At 41.9% G+C, this 21175-nt stretch overlaps 1 protein-coding gene across 1 annotated transcript in view; it reads left to right on the top strand.

Annotated features, from left to right (window-relative positions):
• The window catches only part of LOC145355250 (ATP-dependent translocase ABCB1-like), a 73211-nt gene that overhangs the window by 17760 nt on the left and 34276 nt on the right, over positions 1–21175 (top strand). Inside the window, exons 9-14 of the mRNA XM_080207121.1 lie at positions 5199–5402; positions 9905–10075; positions 11094–11255; positions 13958–14110; positions 16287–16433; positions 17835–17939. Coding sequence (XP_080063247.1) covers positions 5199–5402; positions 9905–10075; positions 11094–11255; positions 13958–14110; positions 16287–16433; positions 17835–17939 — 942 coding nt within the window. The remainder of the gene's footprint in view (positions 1–5198; positions 5403–9904; positions 10076–11093; positions 11256–13957; positions 14111–16286; positions 16434–17834; positions 17940–21175) is intronic.

Below are 21175 nucleotides of genomic sequence, written 5' to 3'. Positions count from 1 at the left end.
CTGTGCCATTACAAAACTACAGGCTGAATTGTTAATCAACCCCTAAAACGAGGAGGCACCAAGTGGTCCCAGAATTTTTCACCACTAGTCGATCCTTGCAGGTTTCTCCTCCACAAGGTCAGACCCATTAGTGGTCACGCAGCCCAGCAAGCTTAATTCCCTCAAATTGTTTAATTTTCATTCATTGTCTCCACTTTTCAGGCAAGTGAACAAGGGCATTGCCACTTGTAGTGTAATAAACCTCTTCCTTATATTGCTCTCATACGTCTTACAAAGAACAAAGAACAAAGAACAATCCAGCACGGGAAACAGGCCCTTCGGCCCAACAAGCCCGCGCCGCCGCATCACCCTACACCTATTCTACCCTGCGTATCTACAATTAGAACCCCTGACTTAGCCAGATTCAGGGGAGAATAGTGTCAATTTGGTAAAACCAATCAGCCTAAGAGCACATCTTTGGGGTGTGGGAGGAAACCGGAGCGCCCGGAGGAAACCCACGCAACCACAGGGAGAATGCACAAACTCCCACAGACACAGGCCCAAATCCATGTATCTGCACAGCTAGCAGTGCTAGTCACTGAGCTGTTGCGGCGCCCGTCTACCGGTCCAGGATCAAGCACACACACTGACACGAAGTACTAGGCCACTCCCGGAACCTCCAAGAGCAGCCCACACACGACCCACCGTGTGCATGCCCCTCGTTTGACAACGAGGTGGACCTCCACCTGCGGAATAAAAAGACAAAAAACGTTAATCACAAGCCTGCCTTTCCGGTGTCTCCCGAGGTTCTAACCCTTATTTAATAACCCCTACCATAACCCTCCATCCTCGTTTCACTCATGTGCCTATCTAACTGAACCTTAAACAAGTCCAACGTTCCCACCTCCACCACCCCACTCGGTAGCGCGTTCCATACCCCCACTACTCTCTGCGTAAAGAACCTTCTTCTCATATCCAAATTATACCTCTCCCCCCTCACCCTTAAATCATGTCCTCTTGTATTCGTAACCAATCTAGGGAGCAGTCTCTCACTATTGACCCTGTCTATTCCCTTCAGTATCTTATATACCTCTATCATGTCACCCCTCAATCTCCGTCTTTCCAAAGAGAACAGTCCCAGTTTCTCCAACCTTTCCTCGTAACCCAATCCCTCCATGCCAGGCAACATCCTGGTAAACCTCCTCTGCACCCTTTCCAGAGCCTCCATGTCCTTCCGGTAGTAAGGTGACCAGAACTGGACGCAGTACTCCAAATGCGGTCTAACCAACGTTCTATACAACTGAAGCATTAGACGGCAGCTTTTAAACTCTTTACCTCTTCCTATAAAGGCTAGCATTCCATAAGCCTTCCTGACAACATTCTCCACTTGTGTCACAACCTTCATGGATTTGTGAACCTGCACTCCCAGGTCCCTCTGTGTTTCTATACTCCTAATTTGCCTACCTTTAATCACATAGCTCCTCTCTACATTATTCCTTCCAAAATGCATCACCTCGCATTTGTCAGGATTAAATTCCATCTGTCACCTATCTGCCCAATGCACCAACCTATCTATATCCTGTTGTATCACCTGACAATCCACTTCAGTACCCGCCAACCCTGCCATCTTGGTGTCATCAGCAAACTTGCTGATCACACCACCTACGCTCTCTTCCAAGTCATTTATGTAGACTACAAAGAGGAGAGGTCCCAGCACTGAGCCCTGCGGCACACCACTGGTCACTGGCCTCCAGCTGGACAAAGTCCCCTCCACAACTACCCTCTGTCTCCTATTGCCCAGCCAGTTCTCAATCCACCTAGCTACCTGACCCCGTATCCCATGCGCCTTAACCTTTTCTACCAGCCTACCATGAGGGACTTTGTCAAACGCCTTACTGAAATCCATATAGATGACATCAACGGCTTGCCCATCGTCAACCGTTTTTGTCACCTCCTCAAAGAATTCCACCAGATTCGTAAGGCAAGACCTCCCTCTAACAAAGCCATGTTGCGTATCCCCAATCAGACCGCAACGCTCCAAATGCTCATACATCCTACCCCTAAGTACTTTTTCCATTAATTTCCCTACCACCGATGTCAAACTCACCGGCCTATAATTCCCAGGGTTATCCCTACTACCTTTTTTGAACAGCGGTACCACATTTGCCACCCTCCAGTCTTCTGGGACCTCACTTGTGTCCAAAGAAGAGACAAAGATTTGTGCCAGAGGCCCAGCAATTTCATCTTTCACCTCCCTAAGCAGCCTGTGATAAATACCATCAGGCCCCGGAGCTTTATCCGTCCTTACGCTACCTAAAAGCCCTAGCACTTCCTCCCTCGTAATAGATATTTCCTGCAGCTGATCCTCAGCTCCCTCTAACAGACCGCACGATTCCGAACCCCTCTCCTTCGTGAATACCGACGCAAAGTATTCATTCAGGAGCTCCCCCTTGCCAAAAATCTTAAACATCTTCCAAAGCCAAGATGACATTGAACATTTTTTAGGTGTCTTTGGGACACAGTGAATAGCCCTGTGAAATTGGCCCATTCTTTTCCCCTGGTTTTCAAAACCTGAAAACACAATCATTAATGACCACCTGGTGAAATACTGCAGAGCTTCTGAAGCTATGGAGCTGTATGTACTTCATTGAAGATCATCAGCTCAAGAGAGTGGCTAAGTTTGTCAAAACTCCAGAACTGCTCTGATCCTTAGTAGAAAATGATCATTGATGTCTGTGTTTTTGGTTTGGAAAACCAAGGGGAAAAAAAAGTTGACCAATTTCACAGGGCTGTACACTGTATCCCAAAGGTATCTTAAAAATTTCCAATGTCATATTGACTTAGAGTCTTAGAGGCATAGAGGGTTACAGCATGGAAATAAGCCCTTTGGCCCAACTTGTTCATGCCACTCTTTTTTTAAACCCCTAAGCTAATCCCAGTTGCCTGCATTTGGCCCATATCTTCTATACCTATCTTACTCATCTAACTATCTAAATGCTTTTTAAAAGATAAAATTGTACCCATCTCTACTACTACCTCTGGCAGCTTGTTCTGGATACTCACCACCCTCTGTGTGAAAAAATTGCCCCCCTGGATACTTTTGTATCTCTCCCCTCTCACCTTAAACCTATGCCCTCTAGTTTTGGACTCCACTACTTTTGGGAAAAGATATTGACTATTTAGCAGAGCTATGACCCTCATTATTTTATAGCCCTCTATAAGATCACCCCTCAGTCTCCTACGCTCCAGAGAAAAAATCCCAGTCTATCCAGCCTCTCCTTATACCTCAAACCATCAAGTCCCAGTAGAATCCTAGTAAATCTCTTCTGCACTCTTTCTAGTTTAATGATATCCTTTCTATAATAGGGATTAGATGATTTTTAAGCACCTTGGTGCATCTGCCTTAAACAGGCAATAGCTACACTATGTATGCTCATGAAGAGTATAATGTTTTGGATTCTTGGAGGATATTGAGCTGTTTTGCCTTGGGCAGAACCAGCTGGCATGGTTGGATACATGGATGTGTGGCTTAACAATCAGCCCTCATGAGAGCAAAAATAATTTACTTTGTCTTCTTTAGGAATAAAAACTGAGAGATATGCATTGAGCTGTCAACAATTTATTGAATTGAGGAAAAAGAATTGGGGAAAATTAAGATTAAAAAAAGTAAAAGCAGGGAGTTGATTAGAAGCAGTTGGCTAGAGAAATGATGAGATGCGAATTTGCCTATCAGTGGAAAACAAATATTTTACATATGTGATGAGAAGAAACAATGGGACTACAGAAGTGGTAACTTCAAAGTGAAGTGATAAGAAAATTGACATGAATCAGCCAAAAGCCAACTCTAAGGGAAGTATAGAATCAAAGGGAAAGTAATTGTATAAATTTAGAGCAATAAGAAGAAAAAGGGGAGGGACAGCTAACATTAGAACAGCAGTAAGTTGCAGCCATAGAGAAAAGCAGGGCAAAAAGCAACCATTTTCTGCCTTCACTGAACCAGAAGACTATTACCTAGACGTGGCCACCTCAACCTGATTGTGGCAATTGCTTGCAGGATTTAGCTCATAGAGTTTCTTAACATTGGATGTTGTTTGAGAACAGTGGTGTCTCAGAATTCAGATAAAATATTGCCAGTTTTGGCAACCAAGGAATTATTTCATGTAAAATTATGTATGTATAGCCATTCTTAAGTGTTGTAGAGTATTATAATCCTTCTGGTGGTGTATGTTTTTGTTTTTCTTTTAAGTTAATAAACATTCTTTATTAATTGTTCGCATAACAGCTGGACTGTTTCTTCACTGGATTGGACTAAATTGACCCTAGTGAAAAGGGGGATTAACAGGGTAAATGTACGGAGTTACAGAAATAGGGCCTGGGTGAGATTGTGGTCAGTAAAAACTCAATGGGCCAAATGACTTCCTTCTGTACTATGGAGATTCTATGATTCTCTGCGTTGTTCTACATACAATAGCAAAAAAGAGTTATGTACAACTAAGAACCAATGTTTCAACTTATTATTTTGGATTTTGTGATTTCTCACATTTAACATCAATGTAGTTCCTAACAGTTATCTCTTATTAATATTTACCCCTGTGTGAATTTGAAGGAGCATTTGGTTTCTAATTAGAAGTGAAATTGAGACTGAGACAATAACCATAAAGAATGATCAATTGTGCTACAATTTTCTTTTCTTTACTTTGAAGGTTTGAGTTGAATTTAAGTAGTAAGGATTAAAAAAAACTTATACAATTTATAGATTATCTTATATCCTTCGATTTGCTTCAAAAATAAATTGCTTTAGTGTCCTAAAGAAATAATTACTCAATATTTTACAATTTCTTTTGTGCTGACGTAACTTCACGTTCACATTGATCCATAAGTGGCAGCATAGTTCAAAAGTTAAGTCCCAAATGACTCCAAGAAGCTAGCTTTGAAAGGCATAGATATGTGCAGAGCTCTCCCTTAGTGAGCAGACGGCAGCATTGCTAAAAATGCTTTGCATTCTTTAATCAAATGTTTGAGACATGCAATTTACTATATCCACAACATTGGATTCTCAAAGTGTTGGTCCAATTGTTGGGATGTTTTTAATTAAATGTTAGCTTACCTGTTTGACAAATATACCAGAATATAGATAATTAATTATGTTATAGGTATATAATCTGTTTTATATTAAAATATAGAAAAAATATTTGGTGCAATATCTTTTCTGCTACCAGATTACAGTTGATGACCATGATATACGGTCACTAAATATCAGGCATTTTCGAAAGATGATTGGTGTGGTCAGCCAAGAGCCTGTACTTTTTGCTGCAACGATTGCTGAAAACATACGATTTGGATACGAAGCTGCTACAGATTTGGAAATTGAGATGGCTACAAAAGAAGCAAACGCATATGATTTTATCATGAAACTTCCTGATGTAAGTTGTAATACTGCAACCTTTAAAGAACTGTTCACCATATCAAAAACGTGCCTGAAAACACTTCTAATTGCTCTGTACTTAAGGTCAGGGTTTTCTAGACTCTTGTAATTACACAAGATACAGCACAATGAATCAATATTGCAGAGTATATGGCACAATGGTGATGGCAGTAATAATAAGAATGTTTGCTGACTACTTTTATATAAGGGCACAATTGTACAAACAAATCAAAGTGTCAAACAAGTGAGAAAACAGGAGAATTTCAGACTTATTCTTTGGGCATGACTGAAAATTACAATCTTATGGCATTTAGTGCAGAAAAAATGGCAGGGTGTGATTCTCCTCAGCAGGGGAGGCGATTTAGAGCTGGAACTCACCAGTGAAGCTGGCTGCTGAGTTCCAGGGGTGCCATTGTGCAGGGGCCCTGATCTCCCAGTTCAGTAGGAGATCGCCTGCCACCACCCCGCACCTGCCCCATGGACATCGGGACCCCCCCATGGACATTGTTCCATGCAGTATTCCTTCCCTGACTCTCTCCAATCAGCCCTACTGGCAGAGTTCCTCTCTACCCCCCGTGGAGCTCTCTACTTGTCTCCACAACTCCCCACCTCAACACCAGTCCACCCTTTGGCTCAGCCCCCAGGTACTGCCACAGCAGAGTTACGGTGCCCAGTGGGCAGTGCCAGGGTGCCCAATGGGCAGTGACGGAGTGCCTGTCAGGCAGTGCCAGGCTAGCACTGCCCCATGGCCACTGCCTGGCTCTGCCACCAACCACCCAGAGGCTTCAGTGGCCTCCGAACTTCCCCTTCATACAGTAAGGCCATCACATGTGATCCCTGTTGGCAGGGAGCATATGTGAATCTCATTGGAGAAAATATCAACCAATGAGGTGATACAGGTAAATGAGCCCGGACGATAGCATCCAGAACATGCAAAGCAAGTCAGTAATGTTTAAATTGGCTTTGTGTTCTTTCACCAGCAAAACAGTGCCAGTAAAATCACAGGAGGCAAAATACCGGGCGTGAACCTGATTTTTTTGCCTCCTATCCAATCTTACACCTCACTTCACCGAAAGTCTGGTGGAACAAGGTCATAAGATCATAACCTTTGTAACCCTTTGTTTCCCTTGTAACATGGCTTATGAAAAAAACCTTTATTTGAAATTACACAGAAGGGAGTAATCTGATCAATAGGAATTTTTTTCATAGATGGCATAGATATAGATTGGAACCTGCCCCCACATGAGGTGAGGAAGCTGGAGGTGCAGCAGAGAATTTGGTGGGTTGGTGTTGGGACCAATACCCGACACCTGCCTCCACTAGAAGCAAGTGCAAGACAGATGGTTGACATTCCCATGTCACTTCCACTTGAATCCCTTAAGTGACCATTTGGTGACCACCTAAGGGTCTCTTCCTACCTCCACAACAATTTTCACTAATCTGTTCATGATAAGGACATTGATGTAGGGAAGACTGCTGACCATCACTCCTCGTGCTTTTGCTGCTGACCCCCACGGCCTCCATCTCCCCATGATCACTATCACGAGAACCCTCCCCCCTGCGTCCCTCCACCCCAAACAACTTAATTCTTTCCATGGTTGTTCCAACTCATCATATCCATTGAGATGCTTCAAAGTAAAAGAAGATTCAGAGGCTTTATGTCAAATACCGTGCAAAGATGAGAACGTTTGAAAAACATTCAGTACACAATTTTGGTTCTAATTCTGATGATCACAATTTGAACTTGCTTGAAGATGTTAACCAGAAGAGTGAAGCTTTTACATTCAAGTGCTGATTTAAATGCAGTTTTGAATAGGGCGATATGTGTAGAGTCACATTTTCCCTATGGAGATGAGAAAGAAGATTTGAGTAGCTTCCAGCTCTTGAATCTTCCTCCAGTGGGAAATTAATATAAGTTAAGATTTTCACAGGGGCGAGAGCTTAACTAGCATGGAGGCAGTTTCCATGTCCAATACTGGTGTTGGGTAGATTCTCCAGCTTCAGAAAAGAAGCCAGTCACACTACCCCCCAAATAACTGTGTGTGGTTCAGCAAGAAAGGTGCCCTCTCTGACTTTACAAACAAAAGGCAGTCAGGCCACAAGGTGAAAGGTGTCCCTCTGCAAGGTGCTCTTTGGTTTCACTCCCCCCAACAGGCAGGTAGGCCTGTTCGGAGCATTGGCACCACAACCAGCTGCTGGGTGTCTGCTTCCAGACAGTTGATCCACTCCCAGTCACATTGGAAAATTCCATGTTGACTGGAGATCTCACTACCTACTTTTGACAAGGCTCTAAACCAGCCTAATTTCCTTCCTGCCTCATGGGGGTAAATGGCTTTCCCAGGCCCCAAACCCATGTCCTGACCTTGTAACTTTCAGGCTCAGTTTGTCTCTTCAGCTCTTTAGTACCTAAACTATTCAACAGTGAAATGAAGTATTCAGTCTGCCTCTTTGTCTTTTATTGTACCTTCATTATAGACAGAACACCTTTGACAAAATATTCTTTGGCTTCTGACAAGTCAGAACAAGAAAGTGAATGAATAGCAGGGGTCAAAGGAATGTGTTGATAAACACTACACTTGGATCCAAATAAATTACTTTATAGTTTTTAACAGGCCAGAGTGGGCAGAATTTAATGTAGAGAAAAAGGGGTCTCACCCACCAGATGGAAAGCTAACAAAAGTCCCATGTCACTTTTTTTCTGGAAGGTCCACCACATTAAGTGTCAATTAGTACTTACTGGGTTGCAGAGGGCCTTATCTAGGATCAAGGATCATGGGAATGAAAGTCCAATCAGAGGCCATAGTTCCTCATTGCTCAACAGCGCCACATGGGAGTCAGTGGCTGTTGCCAGTAACGTACCTAACTCAGGATCTCCAAGTGACTCAGACCACAGCTGAGTGATGGCAGGTATTGCTGGATGGGAATCAAAGAGGAAGGGCTTCACCAGCAAGGACAGTAGAATGGCTCTCAGCAACCCCACCACCCATTTCCAATGCCTCATTTCTCCATCAGACACTGGGTGCTTTCGAATGAGAGACATCCCCTGGAAGCCCATAAGCAACACAGACAGTATTTATTTTTCAGGCTTCCAACTTGGCAAATCCCCTGAGGCCCTTAAGTGGTCATTAATTACTCATTTAAGGATCTCAATTAGCAGCAAGATGGGAAGTCATCCATGAGCCTTCCCAGCATAGACTTAATTGGAGTGGAGGTAGGAAGGCGGCAGGATCTGCACTTGCCATTCTCCCACCTGATTGATAGCCCTCTGCCATCAATTGAGGAACAGAGGTGGGAAGATGCACAACAGAGCATATTCAGAGGACTGATGGGTATGGGCATATCAAACTAAGTGAGACCATGAGGATGCTAAATTCAGCGTGTTGGAGGATAAGGAGCAATGGCCGTTTGCAATGCTAGCAAAGTGTCAGGAATGCCGGGCAGGAAGAACATTGTATCATGGAGAATGTTGGTGATGTTTTCAGCAAATTATAGTTTATGCAAGATGAAATGTGAGAGGCAAGCATTGGTGAGTTCTAAGACTTGCTTCCACCCTTTGTTTCCAAATCTCAGGGACAAAGTCTAAACTGGCCAATATGTTGCCCATCAGAATTCCTACTACTTCTCAATATGTACCATTTACCTACAAGAGCTACTGTAAAAAAAACGTGGCCTTCCAAAAAGAACTCAAGTTTTATTGCTTCAAGACATCGACTATCATATCTACCTGATGGTCTCAAATGGCTGCCCTCTGCTGTAGATTCCTGCCCTTCCACTTACCGGGCACAACAGCTGCTCCGATATCGGGATAACTGCTGAGCCTTCTTATGGTAATTGCCTCCCTCCTGGAATTCCAATGAGCTCAGGCTTATAAGCTACTGATGCAAGGGGGGGTCCTGCTGTACCATTGTTATGGAGCTGTGCCCGTGTATTTTCAAACTGAATGCATTCACATGACCATAACCTGTGTAGCAGGAATCATGGCTCAAGGTCAAATGAGGAAAGGTAACCTGTTTCATTTGACCATTAACAAATTGCCTGGGAAAACAAGAAGGTGGATGATATGACCAACATCAGAAGTGAACAGGATAAATGTTTGCCACAGAAAGGTGTGTGTGTTTGTGTGTATCCAAGTCTGAGAGTTGTAGAGACACAAAGAACAAATAGAACATATTTTATGGATAGTTTCATTTCCCTTTCTTCTCTACCTTGTTACCATTTGCATCACTCAATGCACCACAAGGCCTACAGGGTAATTGATTATTCTTCCATCACAGTTAGGATATGCCCAATCTCTGCTCAGCACAACCACTGTGACACGAAGATACTTTGTGTGTTGAACTCATGTGCAAGCGTTCACTGAAACGCATAATTATTTCTTACTGTGGGTTGTAAATTACACTGCTGTCCTTAAAAGTGTTAACTGTATGAAGCAAGGATTTCTAATTAACTTTTTGTACAGTGAAGAATTTATAGAATCAATATTTTTATGTTTCATTACAGAAATTCAACACCCTTGTTGGGGAGAGGGGTACACAGCTGAGTGGAGGACAGAAACAGAGAATTGCCATCGCCCGGGCTCTGGTGCGCAATCCGAAGATTCTCTTGTTAGATGAAGCCACTTCGGCCCTTGACACGGAGAGTGAAGCAGTGGTTCAAGCAGCATTGGATAAGGTAGATGACGATTCTAGTTAGCAAACACATATAATTGCACATATTAAGCAAAAGGAAAAATGTGTCATCATATGTTTATGGAGAATGTGCAGTTGTTCTGGAACTGCAGTTGGAGGAAATGCCTAATATCATTCAGGAAATGAATGAGCATTTACTTTTAAACACAGTGAAAATTCAAGAATTTTTTTTATAAAGATGGGTAAAGGGCAGTTGTTCATCCAAGCTTACTCTGTCTTTGCATAGTGGAACCTCCAAGTACCATTTCCTCCATTCCCATCTTTTCAATTCAATGTCATGCAACCATCTGGGAAAGGCAAAGAAGGACAGATGTATCGTGTTTTGCTTAGGTTTATCTGCTCAGCAGTTATCCCAGTATCAAAGCAACCAAAGTTAGAGCAATCAAGAGAACTTTTATGAGAATTCACCCCCTTTGTTTTATTTGCTTTAAGGATGTGGGTGATGTTGAAATGGATGTATTTATTATTACACTAGTTACCCGCAATGGGTAGTGTCCCCGTCTCTGAGCCAGAAGGTTCAGGAGTCCCACTGTAGGACTTGATGATTACAGAAGGTGCATTCATAATGTGCCAAAAACGTTGACTGTCAACCTGCAAATCCTTCCAATGTGCCTATGGGAGACAGAAAGAGTGAGAGAAACTCCAGGTCAGCCTTGGTTTATGTTGGGTGGCACCCTTCAAGCTTTAGTTTGTTTTGTTCCAGGCAAGGCGAGCTATGGAAAATAACTGTAAGCATGTGCTTTGTCTACCTCATGCATCTTTAGATGTGGGAAGTCTTTTAAGTTGAAGTCTACTTTGAGAATCAAGTGCATTAAAGAATTGAATATTCACAGGAGGGTGGGGTTGTCCCTTGAATGCCTGCTGTAACTGTGCAAACCTTTGAGGATCATCTGCAAATTTCTTGCACAAGTTATTTTTCATATCAAATCATAAAATCTTGCATAAGTAATTCAGTTAACTGTGAAAAGCTTATAACTTGACACCTTCTCAAATTTCCACAGGCAAGTAAAGGGCGTACTACGATCTTGATTGCGCATCGCCTATCCACTATCAGGACTGCAGACATGATAGCAAGCTTCCAAAATGGTGTTTTAGTGGAACAAGGAACACATGCAGAGCTGATGCAGAAAAATGGAGTTTATCACTCACTTGTATTGGCACAGGTATCATTTTCTTTATTGGGAGATATCCCAAGATAAAGTACAACAACTGTAACTGGAAAACATAAATGCTATGATATCTTTATACTATAAGAAGAGCTTATAGAACAACATTTTCCAAAGCAGAGTTGGGTCATCAGCAAATAATGCATAAGATGCCACCATTGGCAGGAGGACTGGAGACTTTGCCTATTCTTTTTCTCTGTAACATTATATAAAATTTAATTTTACTTCAGCGTTTGGTTTATGGCAGTATAAATCAGATAAAATTTGCTACAGTATGAGCCAATTGGGTCAATATCAGTAAAGGTACCATATTGCTGCAGTATTAGTCATAAGATATATTAACTCCACAATATAAGTTGCATGTACAGTATTATTTTGTTATGATTTACACATCCTTCAGTATGAAGAATGTGTGTCAGATCGCCAGAGTGAATCACTTGCACAACATCATTTTAATGTGAATCATGTGTAGAATACCACTGCAGTATGAATGCATGTACAAAAACACCACATAAACTTTGCCAGCAAAGCTGAAGCCCATAGAATAAAAGGGACAGCAACAACATGGATATGAAGATGACCGAGTCCAACGCCAGCATCTCCACAACACGAGTGATAAGAAACAGAATAACGATGAATCTTTTTTTCTGGACTGGGAGAAGACTGGTGATTTCTCAGAGATCATCACTTGGTCCATTGATTTTCTTGATATTTATATATTGTAATATAGACATGGGTGCACAGGGCAGAATTTCAAAGTTTATATTTACAAAACTAAGAATATTGTGAACTATATGGAGGATAGTAATAGACTTCAAGAGGACATTAGCAGGCTAATGGAATGGATGGACTCATAGCAGATAAAATTTGATGCAAAGAAGAGTGAAGTAAGGAAGAATAAGGAAAGGCATTATAAAGTAAAAGGACATGATTCCAAAACTGGTCAGGGAATACAAGGGATTTGGGGATACGTATATATATGCAGAAACTGTTGAAGTTGTCCAGACAGGTCGAGAACGTGGTTAAAAAGGCATAAAGCATCCTGAGCTGTATAAATAGAGGAATAAGAGTACAAAAACAAGGAAATTATGATGAACCTTTCTAAAACACTGGATTGGCCTCAAACAGAATATTGTGTCTAGTTCTGGGTGTTACACTACACAAAGGAAGTGAAACCTTTAGAAAGGATGCAGAAAAGATTCACAAGAATGATTTCAGGATGGAGGACTTCAGTTACATAGGCAGTTTGGAGAAGCTGGGGTTGTTCTTCTTAGAGAAAAATGGTTGGGAGAAGATTTGATAGAGACATTCAAAATCATAAGGAGCCTAGACAGAGTAGATACAAGAGAAATGTTTGCCATTGGCAGAAGTATCGAGAATTAGTGGACCCTGATTTAAGAGAATAGCAAAAGAACCAACAGCGACGTGGAGGAAAATGCTTTTTCATGATAAGTGATTAAAATCTGGAAGGAACTGCCTGAGATCAGTTGGAATCCAATTCAATCATGGCTTTCAAAAGAGAATTGACTGAGCTCCTGAAGAGAGAAAAATTGCAGGGTTATGGTGAATTGCAGCTGAGGAAGGACTAGCTGATTTTCTTTTGTGGCCTCTTCCTATACTAGAAACATCCAATGAGTACCTGAGTACCATACAATATCACTCTGGTATAGCATACCTCTATGATATCACTATAGTATGAGTATCTATACAATATCACTATAGTATGTGCACCTATACAATATCACTATAGTATGTGCACCTATACATGACTATAGTATGTATACATATGCATTATCACGATAGTATGAGTATCAAATGATATCACTATAGTATGCATACCTATATATTACTATAGTATGCATACCTATACAATATCACCATAGAATGCATACATGTACGATATCACTATAGTATGCATACTTATATATCACTATTAGAATGCATACCTAGATGATAGCACTGCATCATAGCTATGTATAAAAATATTACTGCAATTTACACTATGTGTTGCGTACTATGGTAACATAAGAGCCCAGATTGATGAGATTGGTAATGTATACAATAAATCTTGCCATCTGGCATGCTACATTCAATACTTTGCTCCAATTTTGCCGGTTATCTAATTAAAATGTACAACCATGAGCACCACAGCAATTCAGATACTCACTGCCACAATTCATCTCAAACTGATATCAGTTTGGTAGCCTCATTCAGAGAGGCCAAAATTAACCTGGTGCGCAGTGTATCACTGAAACAACAGGCTGTATTGTTAAATAAAAATCAATATTGCTTAATTACTGTGTGGGAACTTATTTGGAAGTTAACAACTGATATTTATATAACTGACTGGAAGGTTCTATGGAAAGTAATACCTTTACAGAGACATACTAACGTGTTCAAGAGCTAAGGTTCAAGGGTGACTGACTGACTCTCACAATCTGATTATCAGACTTCAAAATTAATCTTCCCTTCTGGTCTGTAAAGATGCAGTCAGTATTGCCAAACATTACAAAACAAAAACATTGTGTTAAATTACAATGATTCACAATTAAATTATTCTAAGGTGGAAATGGAATTGTTCAGAAGTTACTATTCAAATCATCTCCAAACAGGGAAAAAATACAATTTACTCTTGTCAGCTGGTAAATTTATGTTCCGATTAATTATAATAAATGATTTCTTTTTTCATATGTCTAAAGACGTTTAAAAGTACAGAGGAAGAAAAAGGAACAGAATATGAAACAGAACAAGATGAATCTGAGAGTGATCTTCACTGGCGCACATTATCCAACAAATCAAGTACTAAAAGCAACACTCAGATTGAAACCAAAGTGGAGGAAAAACAGGCAGAGGTAATGCAATCTTAGTCTTGCATTTACTCCTGGTCTTACAAGTAGAGCAACCGTAATTTTTAAAACTCTGATCTTGCTCATTCCTACTCACTAAATTATTTTCCACTTCAACGGAGAGATTTTTTGATCAGCTAGTTGTCTGATATTTGCAGAAAATCTTCATGTTTCAGAGACTAATGTAGAGAGAAATTACTACCTACTTGTAGGTTTTTGTATGCACAATATGAAATGTGAACTCACGGGTGCAACAACTTGAGAGCATAGAATTTAAGTGCAGGTTGTGGCATGAAGTGTGCTCTGCCAGAGTTTAACCAGCACATGCCATGCAACTTGCCAGAGCAGGACATCCTATTGCCCAGCTGGCAGAGTTCTCCAGGGCCAGGCAACCCTGTGGCAGCATGATCGATTGTCGGTTGCGATAGTGAACCAAAGAGCTTTATGGATAATTTCCTGAAGTAACTTGGGTCTGCCTGTCTCAGGCATCAGATTACCAGATCTCTCGGGAATTTTTCTGATATTCAAAGGAGTCAATTTGGAGTTATCATGACACCACCTTATCTCCAGAAGTGCCCCAACTAACTCAAGCCCTTCTCCACCTCAAAGAGGCATGTCACTGGTTGGTCAAGAGTTCTCAAGTAAAACACGTCTCTATTCAAACTATTAAAAACTGTAACAGCAGATATTGAAGAGTATCAATACATTGTCTAATAGGTTTAGTGGGTTGATGAAATAACCAGTATAACTGAAATCCCTCCAGTGAGCAGCAACATACACAGAACAAAAACTATGAGGAGTTCATTGGATTTTTGGCTTTAAGATTGAGATACTATAGGGGGCTGCAGCGCAGCAGGATGGGAGACTCAAACGGAGACCATTCAGCAGGCTCCTCGCTAGTGCCACAACCTCCATGCGTCTCCGGTCGCCGGATTTCCAGTGCCATAACGTGTGCACCAATTTCTGGTGTGGAGCAGTATAAATTATTAAAATGGGGATTTACACCTTATTAGCAGGCACGGGACTGAAGCCTGCGGGCCCATAGCCTGTTTTGTACCTCCTGCCAGGAGTGTTTCACTCCAGTCGGGTTTACAATAGCTCCGCACTAGTAGGGAGCTGGTGGCCTGACCCCACCAGAGTGAAGGAAGGGCATGGAGGCACCCCAGGAGGTCAGAGATACCCCTGGGCATTGTCAGCTTAGCAGTGCCAGCCTGGCCCCTGGCACTGTCCAAGGGACAAAGTGGCAATGCCCGGAGGGCTATAGGGGAGGGTCTCTGGGGGAAATCATGGGGGTGGGGTGACCTGCTGCCACACTGCACTAGGCTTTGGTGACAGAAGGAGGGAGGCCAGCGATTGGGGCTGACCATTGGGGTGGGGAAGGGTCAGCCTGTGGCGGGGGCGAGGGGGGTTGTCAGCCTGTGGAGGGGCGAGGGGGGTGTCAGGGCTGTTGGGGAGGGGGGAGATGGAGGCAGGAGGTAAAGGGTTGAGGTTGGCCCAGACATGTCAGTGGGGCCAGCAATCAGGGTTTGAGAGTCAGAAAGGCAGCATTGCGGGATCGTGTTGCGGGATCGTGCAATCACAGGACAGGCCAGTGATTGTGTTGGCCAATGATTAGGAGGCTGGCAGTGTGGGCTACTGCACATGTGCTGATCTTGATATGACAGATCGTGCATGCACTGTGGCCCACTCAGTGCAATGCTGATGGCCTCTCCAGCCGAAATAGGCCCCACCCATTGATTTTTCCCGAGATTCAGGCTAGTGCACTCTGCAGTGTACAGAGTGCGGGCAATTCATTTTTCAAATCCTACTTAACAATCAGCAGGATTTATTCCAGTTTATACGCGAATTCAATACTTAGAATGCTTTTGGGAGAATTTCACCCATGATCTGTTCCCAACCATCTCAAAGTGTCTGCAACCATGGACATTATTATGCCCACTATTCTCCTCTAAAGTTGCTGTCCAGCTGGATAGAATGATCCTAGTTTGATTGAAGCGCTGATTATCTGATAGTTGGAATTTTATATTCTATCTTAAATTTAATGTAATTTTTACTTTACATGATCTTATTTTCCCTGGACAGCTCTTCAAGCATGGTGGATCATATATCTGACTAAATATTCCATTGACTCTCATGTTCCTAAGAACTTGACTGTGTTTAATTATTGTCTTTTTCCTAATAGGAAGAAAAACTACGTAGTGTTTCGTTTCTAAAACTTTTTAAACTGAATAAGTCGGAGTGGCCGTACATATTTTTGGGTGTCATAGGGGCAAGTATCAATGGAGCAACTCACCCTGCTTTTTGCATTATATTCGCAAAGATTATTAGTGTAAGTGTGCGATGCTTTTTAAGTATTTATTTTGGTTTCCCACTGTATGCAGTAACTTGCTGTCTTTAGTTTTGTGCTCATTCATTTTATTGTTTGGGTTTAATTTCTTTGGAGTTGGCCTGGTATTTCAGTGTCCTCCTTCAGCTGATCCGGAGCAGTAGGAGCTGGAACACCATTTGCTCAGCCATTACCTGGCCTCTTTTTGCATTTCCTGCTACCCAGGCTCAGTTGCAAATGGTCAAGTCCCACCCTCCGTATCCTCACACTACCCATCCCCCTCACCAGGTGCAGAAACTTATGTTCCCCCCCCTCTTCCCCTCCAGGGGGATCAGGCATAAAATTGCATGGATGGGAATCTCCCTGAATCCTGCCACTTTATGACCACTTAAGAGCCTTTTCCCACCCAGCCTCAATTTTTAATCTGCCAGACACAGGTCAGGGCAAAATGGGAAACAGAAATAGAAACAATTCTCCATCTCGGATGGGAAGTGGGGGTGGAAAGCATTTTAAACCGAAGGCCTCTTCAGATTTGGGTTGGCCTCCCCTCCAGGATCTGCCCTCCCTCTTCTCCTGGCCTTTACCCTGACATCACTATCATCCCCCTCCCATACCCCCAGGGCATCCCCTCCCACCTCAGGAACCCCCAGGAGTTAAGCCTAGGGTCTTAGTTCCAGGCAAAGGACTGCAATTTTTCACTGCACCAGTTTTTATTTTCCATCGATTTGGAGATTTAAAACCAAGTAAAAATGACACTAGAGAAATTAGGAAACTAGGCAATATCTCTGAAAAAAATATTGAGCTGTCATTCTGTTGGACATCAGTGGAAAGAAGGTTGGGTCTTGTGAAAACTGGACTGCCCTTTCATTATACGTTTATTCCCCACTGCTGGTGTGATTCAAATTCACCTCATTCTTCCCCATTGGTAGCAAGGTGATTTGTTATTTCACCTAGTGGAATTTTTAAGTGGAAGTGAAGTTGGAAAATTGGATTGCAAGAAGGGATAGTAATTTGGAGAGTGGAGGAATGTGAGTAGCATGCATGAGAGGGAGAGTAAGAGACAAATGGAAAGAAATCAGTTATGCAAGGATTGAAATCTTGCTATATGGTAAGTGAAAAAAACATATGAATTCATGTTAATAAGTTTGTATGAAATTTATTTATCTAAATAAGGAATTGCATTTATGTAGAGCTACTGACATAAGACGTTCATTATTAAAATTGCACAGCAAGATTTGATTCCCATTGAGATGACGTGGCAAAGAGGAGGTGATAGCAATTGTGATATGTATGTTTCAGAACACAGCCTCAGCCCCTCAAGATTTTTCTAAGACTATTTATTTAACTCTTAACTAAAATACAGTTTAATCTTTCAAAGTTAATTGGTTTTGTTTCTCTCTCCAGATCTTCACTGAAACTGATGTAAAAGTGATCAGGCAACAAGCAAATCTTTATTCTATCCTGTTCTTTGCTATTGGTATAGTTTCCTTTGTTACATACTTCTTGCAAGTAAGTAAATACCACAAATAATATATTTAATAGTGGTCTCAAGAAAGTAATGTTGTATTTTCAAAGTGAGTAAAACAAATAGAAAATTAGTCCTATGTTTAGTTGTCTAAAAATATAGCTTTGGGAACTTAGGATGGATAACTAACATCCAAAATATTGGAAATCATCTCTCAACTACAATTTTTATATATTATTTTGAACAAGTTGCACCACTGAAGGGATAAAGTAATCAAATGGAAAATAAGGGAAATAAAATTAAATAAAAAGCACATAAATAATACGGACAAGCCGTGAGTTTCCCATGAGTCAGCGGGTATGCCAAGCAAGGTGGTAGAGGCGGACAGGCTGGGATTATTTAAGACTTATTTGGATAGCCACATGAACAGACTGGGAATGGAGGGATACAAATGAATAGTCTAGTTGGAAGCATGAGCGGCGTAGGCTTGGCGGGCCGAAGGGCCTGTTTCCTGTGCTGTACTGTTCTTTGTTCTTTGTTTGCTAATGGATATCAAACAGTTAGGATAATAAAAGAGTGGGAATGATACATTCATTTGAAATTTTGAAGAGTTGATATATGAATGATGTACTAGATATAATAGCATAACCATATGCATCCTAGCTGCCTGCAAAATGATTGAAGAGTTTTTTGCACTTTTTCTTTTATATGTCAGCTCCACTTAGTTTATGCTACATATGTCCAGAGTTGCTGGAGAAGCAAGTCCCAACTATTGCATTCAGAGTGTTCGAGGACCAGGATCTAAGGTCATGATTTACCTGGCAGCAGTGATCCCCATGTTCATATATGATTCAGCAGCTTGGGGAATCTACAACAGACATCTTAAAACACTGGATGAGAACCACCAGCAATGCCTTTGCAAGAACCTCCAAGTCAGTAAGGCTAAGAAAGGCAGTCCAACAGCAGCATCATCTCCCAAGTCAACTTGTTCAGCATCAAATTTCTGATCTGATCACTTAAAGTCTGCTCTGCTGGGTGAGACAAGTCATACATATACCTGACAAACGACTCCCACAACAGATCTACTCCACATTTAATTGTGGCAGGAGATTTCCAGGAGAACAGTGGAAACACTTCAGGGAAGCCCTCAAAGCATCTCTGAAGAGGTCAAACATACTCGCTGACTCATGGGAACTCCTGGCTTGTAACCAACCAAAATGGAAATGGCTCATATGGGAAGATGCTGAACACATTGAGCAACATCATCAGAAATGTGCAGGGATGAAGTTGAGGCAGTTTACAAAACCTCTAAACAACCCATCTATTCAACTGTTCAAGCACCACCTGTCTCAAGTGTGGCTGAGTCTGCAGATCACACATTGTCTTCTCAACCATCTCAGAACCCAATAAACCTGAGTGCAAGAATGTCATCCTTGATCATAAGGATACCTAACGATAAGAAAATACAAACAAAATGATTTTTTTCTGGTACATTTGGAGGCAGCAGCACTGGAATGCCAGAGTAACTGATGGGCTATAACACCCATATTTCACCATTCGCATAAATTCTGGCATCAACCCACCTTTTTCAATTTGGTTAACACTTTTTTTTATTCATTCGTGGGACATGGACACCGCTGGTTGGCCAGCATTTCTTGCCCATCCTTAATTGCCCCTGAGAAGGTGGCTTCTTGAATTGCTGCAGTCCCATGTGCTGTGGGTTGACCCACAATGCTGTTAGGGAGGGAATTCCAGGATTTTGACCCTGTGACTGCGAAGGAAAGGTGATATATTTCCTAGTCAGATTAGTGAGTGGCTTGAAGGGAAACTTTTAGGTGGTGGTGTTCCCACATATCTGCTGCCCTTGCCCTTCTAGATGGAAGTGGTCACCTGGTTTGAAAGGTGCTGTCTTAAGTATTTTTGGTGAATTGCTGCAGTGCATCTTTTATATAGTACACACTGCTGCTATTGAGCGTCGGTTTCTCTTTTCATTCACAGGTTTTAAGTCGGTCCGCCTCGTGCCCAACAAGGGGCATACACGCGATGGGTCGTACTGGGGCTGCGCTTGGTTGTTCGAGATTGGCCTAGTGCTTCATGTCGTTAGTGTGTGCCTAAACTGGACAAGATACCGGGCAACACGACAGCTCAGTGACTATCGCTGATTGCTGTGCAGACACATGGATTTGGGCCAGTGTCTGTAGGAGTTTGCGCATTCTCCCTGTGCTTGCGTGGGTTTTCTCCGGGTGCTCCGGTTTCCTCCCACACCCCAAAGATGTGCTGTTAGGCTGATTGGTAGGAATAAATTGTCCCTAAATCAGATTCCCTCAATCTGGATGGCCATAAAACATTAGACAGGCGTTGTGGGTGGAGAGGGGGACTGGTGGTGTTGAGATGGCGGCGCGGGCTCGTTGGGTCGAAGGGCCTGTTTCCCGGGCTGATTTTGTTCTTTGTTCTTTGTTCGGTGGTGGAAGGATTGAATGTTTGTGGATGTGGTGCCAATCAAGTGTCAAATGTTAAGATATTGTTGATCAGAAGATTTGTGGCTGTTATTCTTTTCATACTGCCAATAATTCTGCATTTCTTATAAGAGTTATGTTCTTTTTTTTTAAAAAAAATTCAGGTTTCTCACGGGCACAGCCTAGCCACAATGATTCAAAATGACTTTTTTTAATGATAAACTCATTTTCAGCTCTGAGAATAAAGAAGCATGTCATCAGGTACAGGGAATTTATTGCCATTTAGTCCCTTTAATTTTTCCAGTTTTTTTTGCTTATACTTTAAGTCCTCATTCTTGCTAGACCTTCGATTTCCCATTATTTCTGGAACTTATTTAGAGGAGTGCAGGTATTTTAAAGGGGTGGGGCTGGAACAGATGGGAGAGATCAGGAGCTGTGAGGCATTTGAAGACATTGCATAATGTCTTTGCCATTTCCTTATTCCCCATCTTAATTTCATCTCTCTCTACCTGTAACGGGTTCATGCTTATTTTCACTAATCTCTACCTGTTTGCAGCCCTGTAGAAAAGTTTACACTCTAGTGCTCTACTTTCATTTATTCTTTTCTCCACCTTTGCTGAATTCTAAAATCCCCCCAATCCTCAGAATGATCACTCTTTTCAAGAACATTATAAGCTTGATCTAATATTATCTTCAGCTCCACTTGTTAGCCACAATTGAGGGATATTTCTGCTTTAAAGAATTGTATATTTGTTGTAAGGCATATATGAATTAATCAAATGTTTGACTTTTGTGTCCCAATCTATTTCAGCTAACTCTCCCCT

The sequence above is a fragment of the Carcharhinus amblyrhynchos genome, chromosome 2, assembly GCF_965287045.1.
Source record: "Carcharhinus amblyrhynchos chromosome 2, sCarAmb.v2.hapA, whole genome shotgun sequence".
Taxonomy (NCBI): domain Eukaryota; kingdom Metazoa; phylum Chordata; class Chondrichthyes; order Carcharhiniformes; family Carcharhinidae; genus Carcharhinus; species Carcharhinus amblyrhynchos.
Note: the sequence above shows the minus strand (reverse complement) of the source record. Positions and strands in the feature narration are given on the sequence as shown.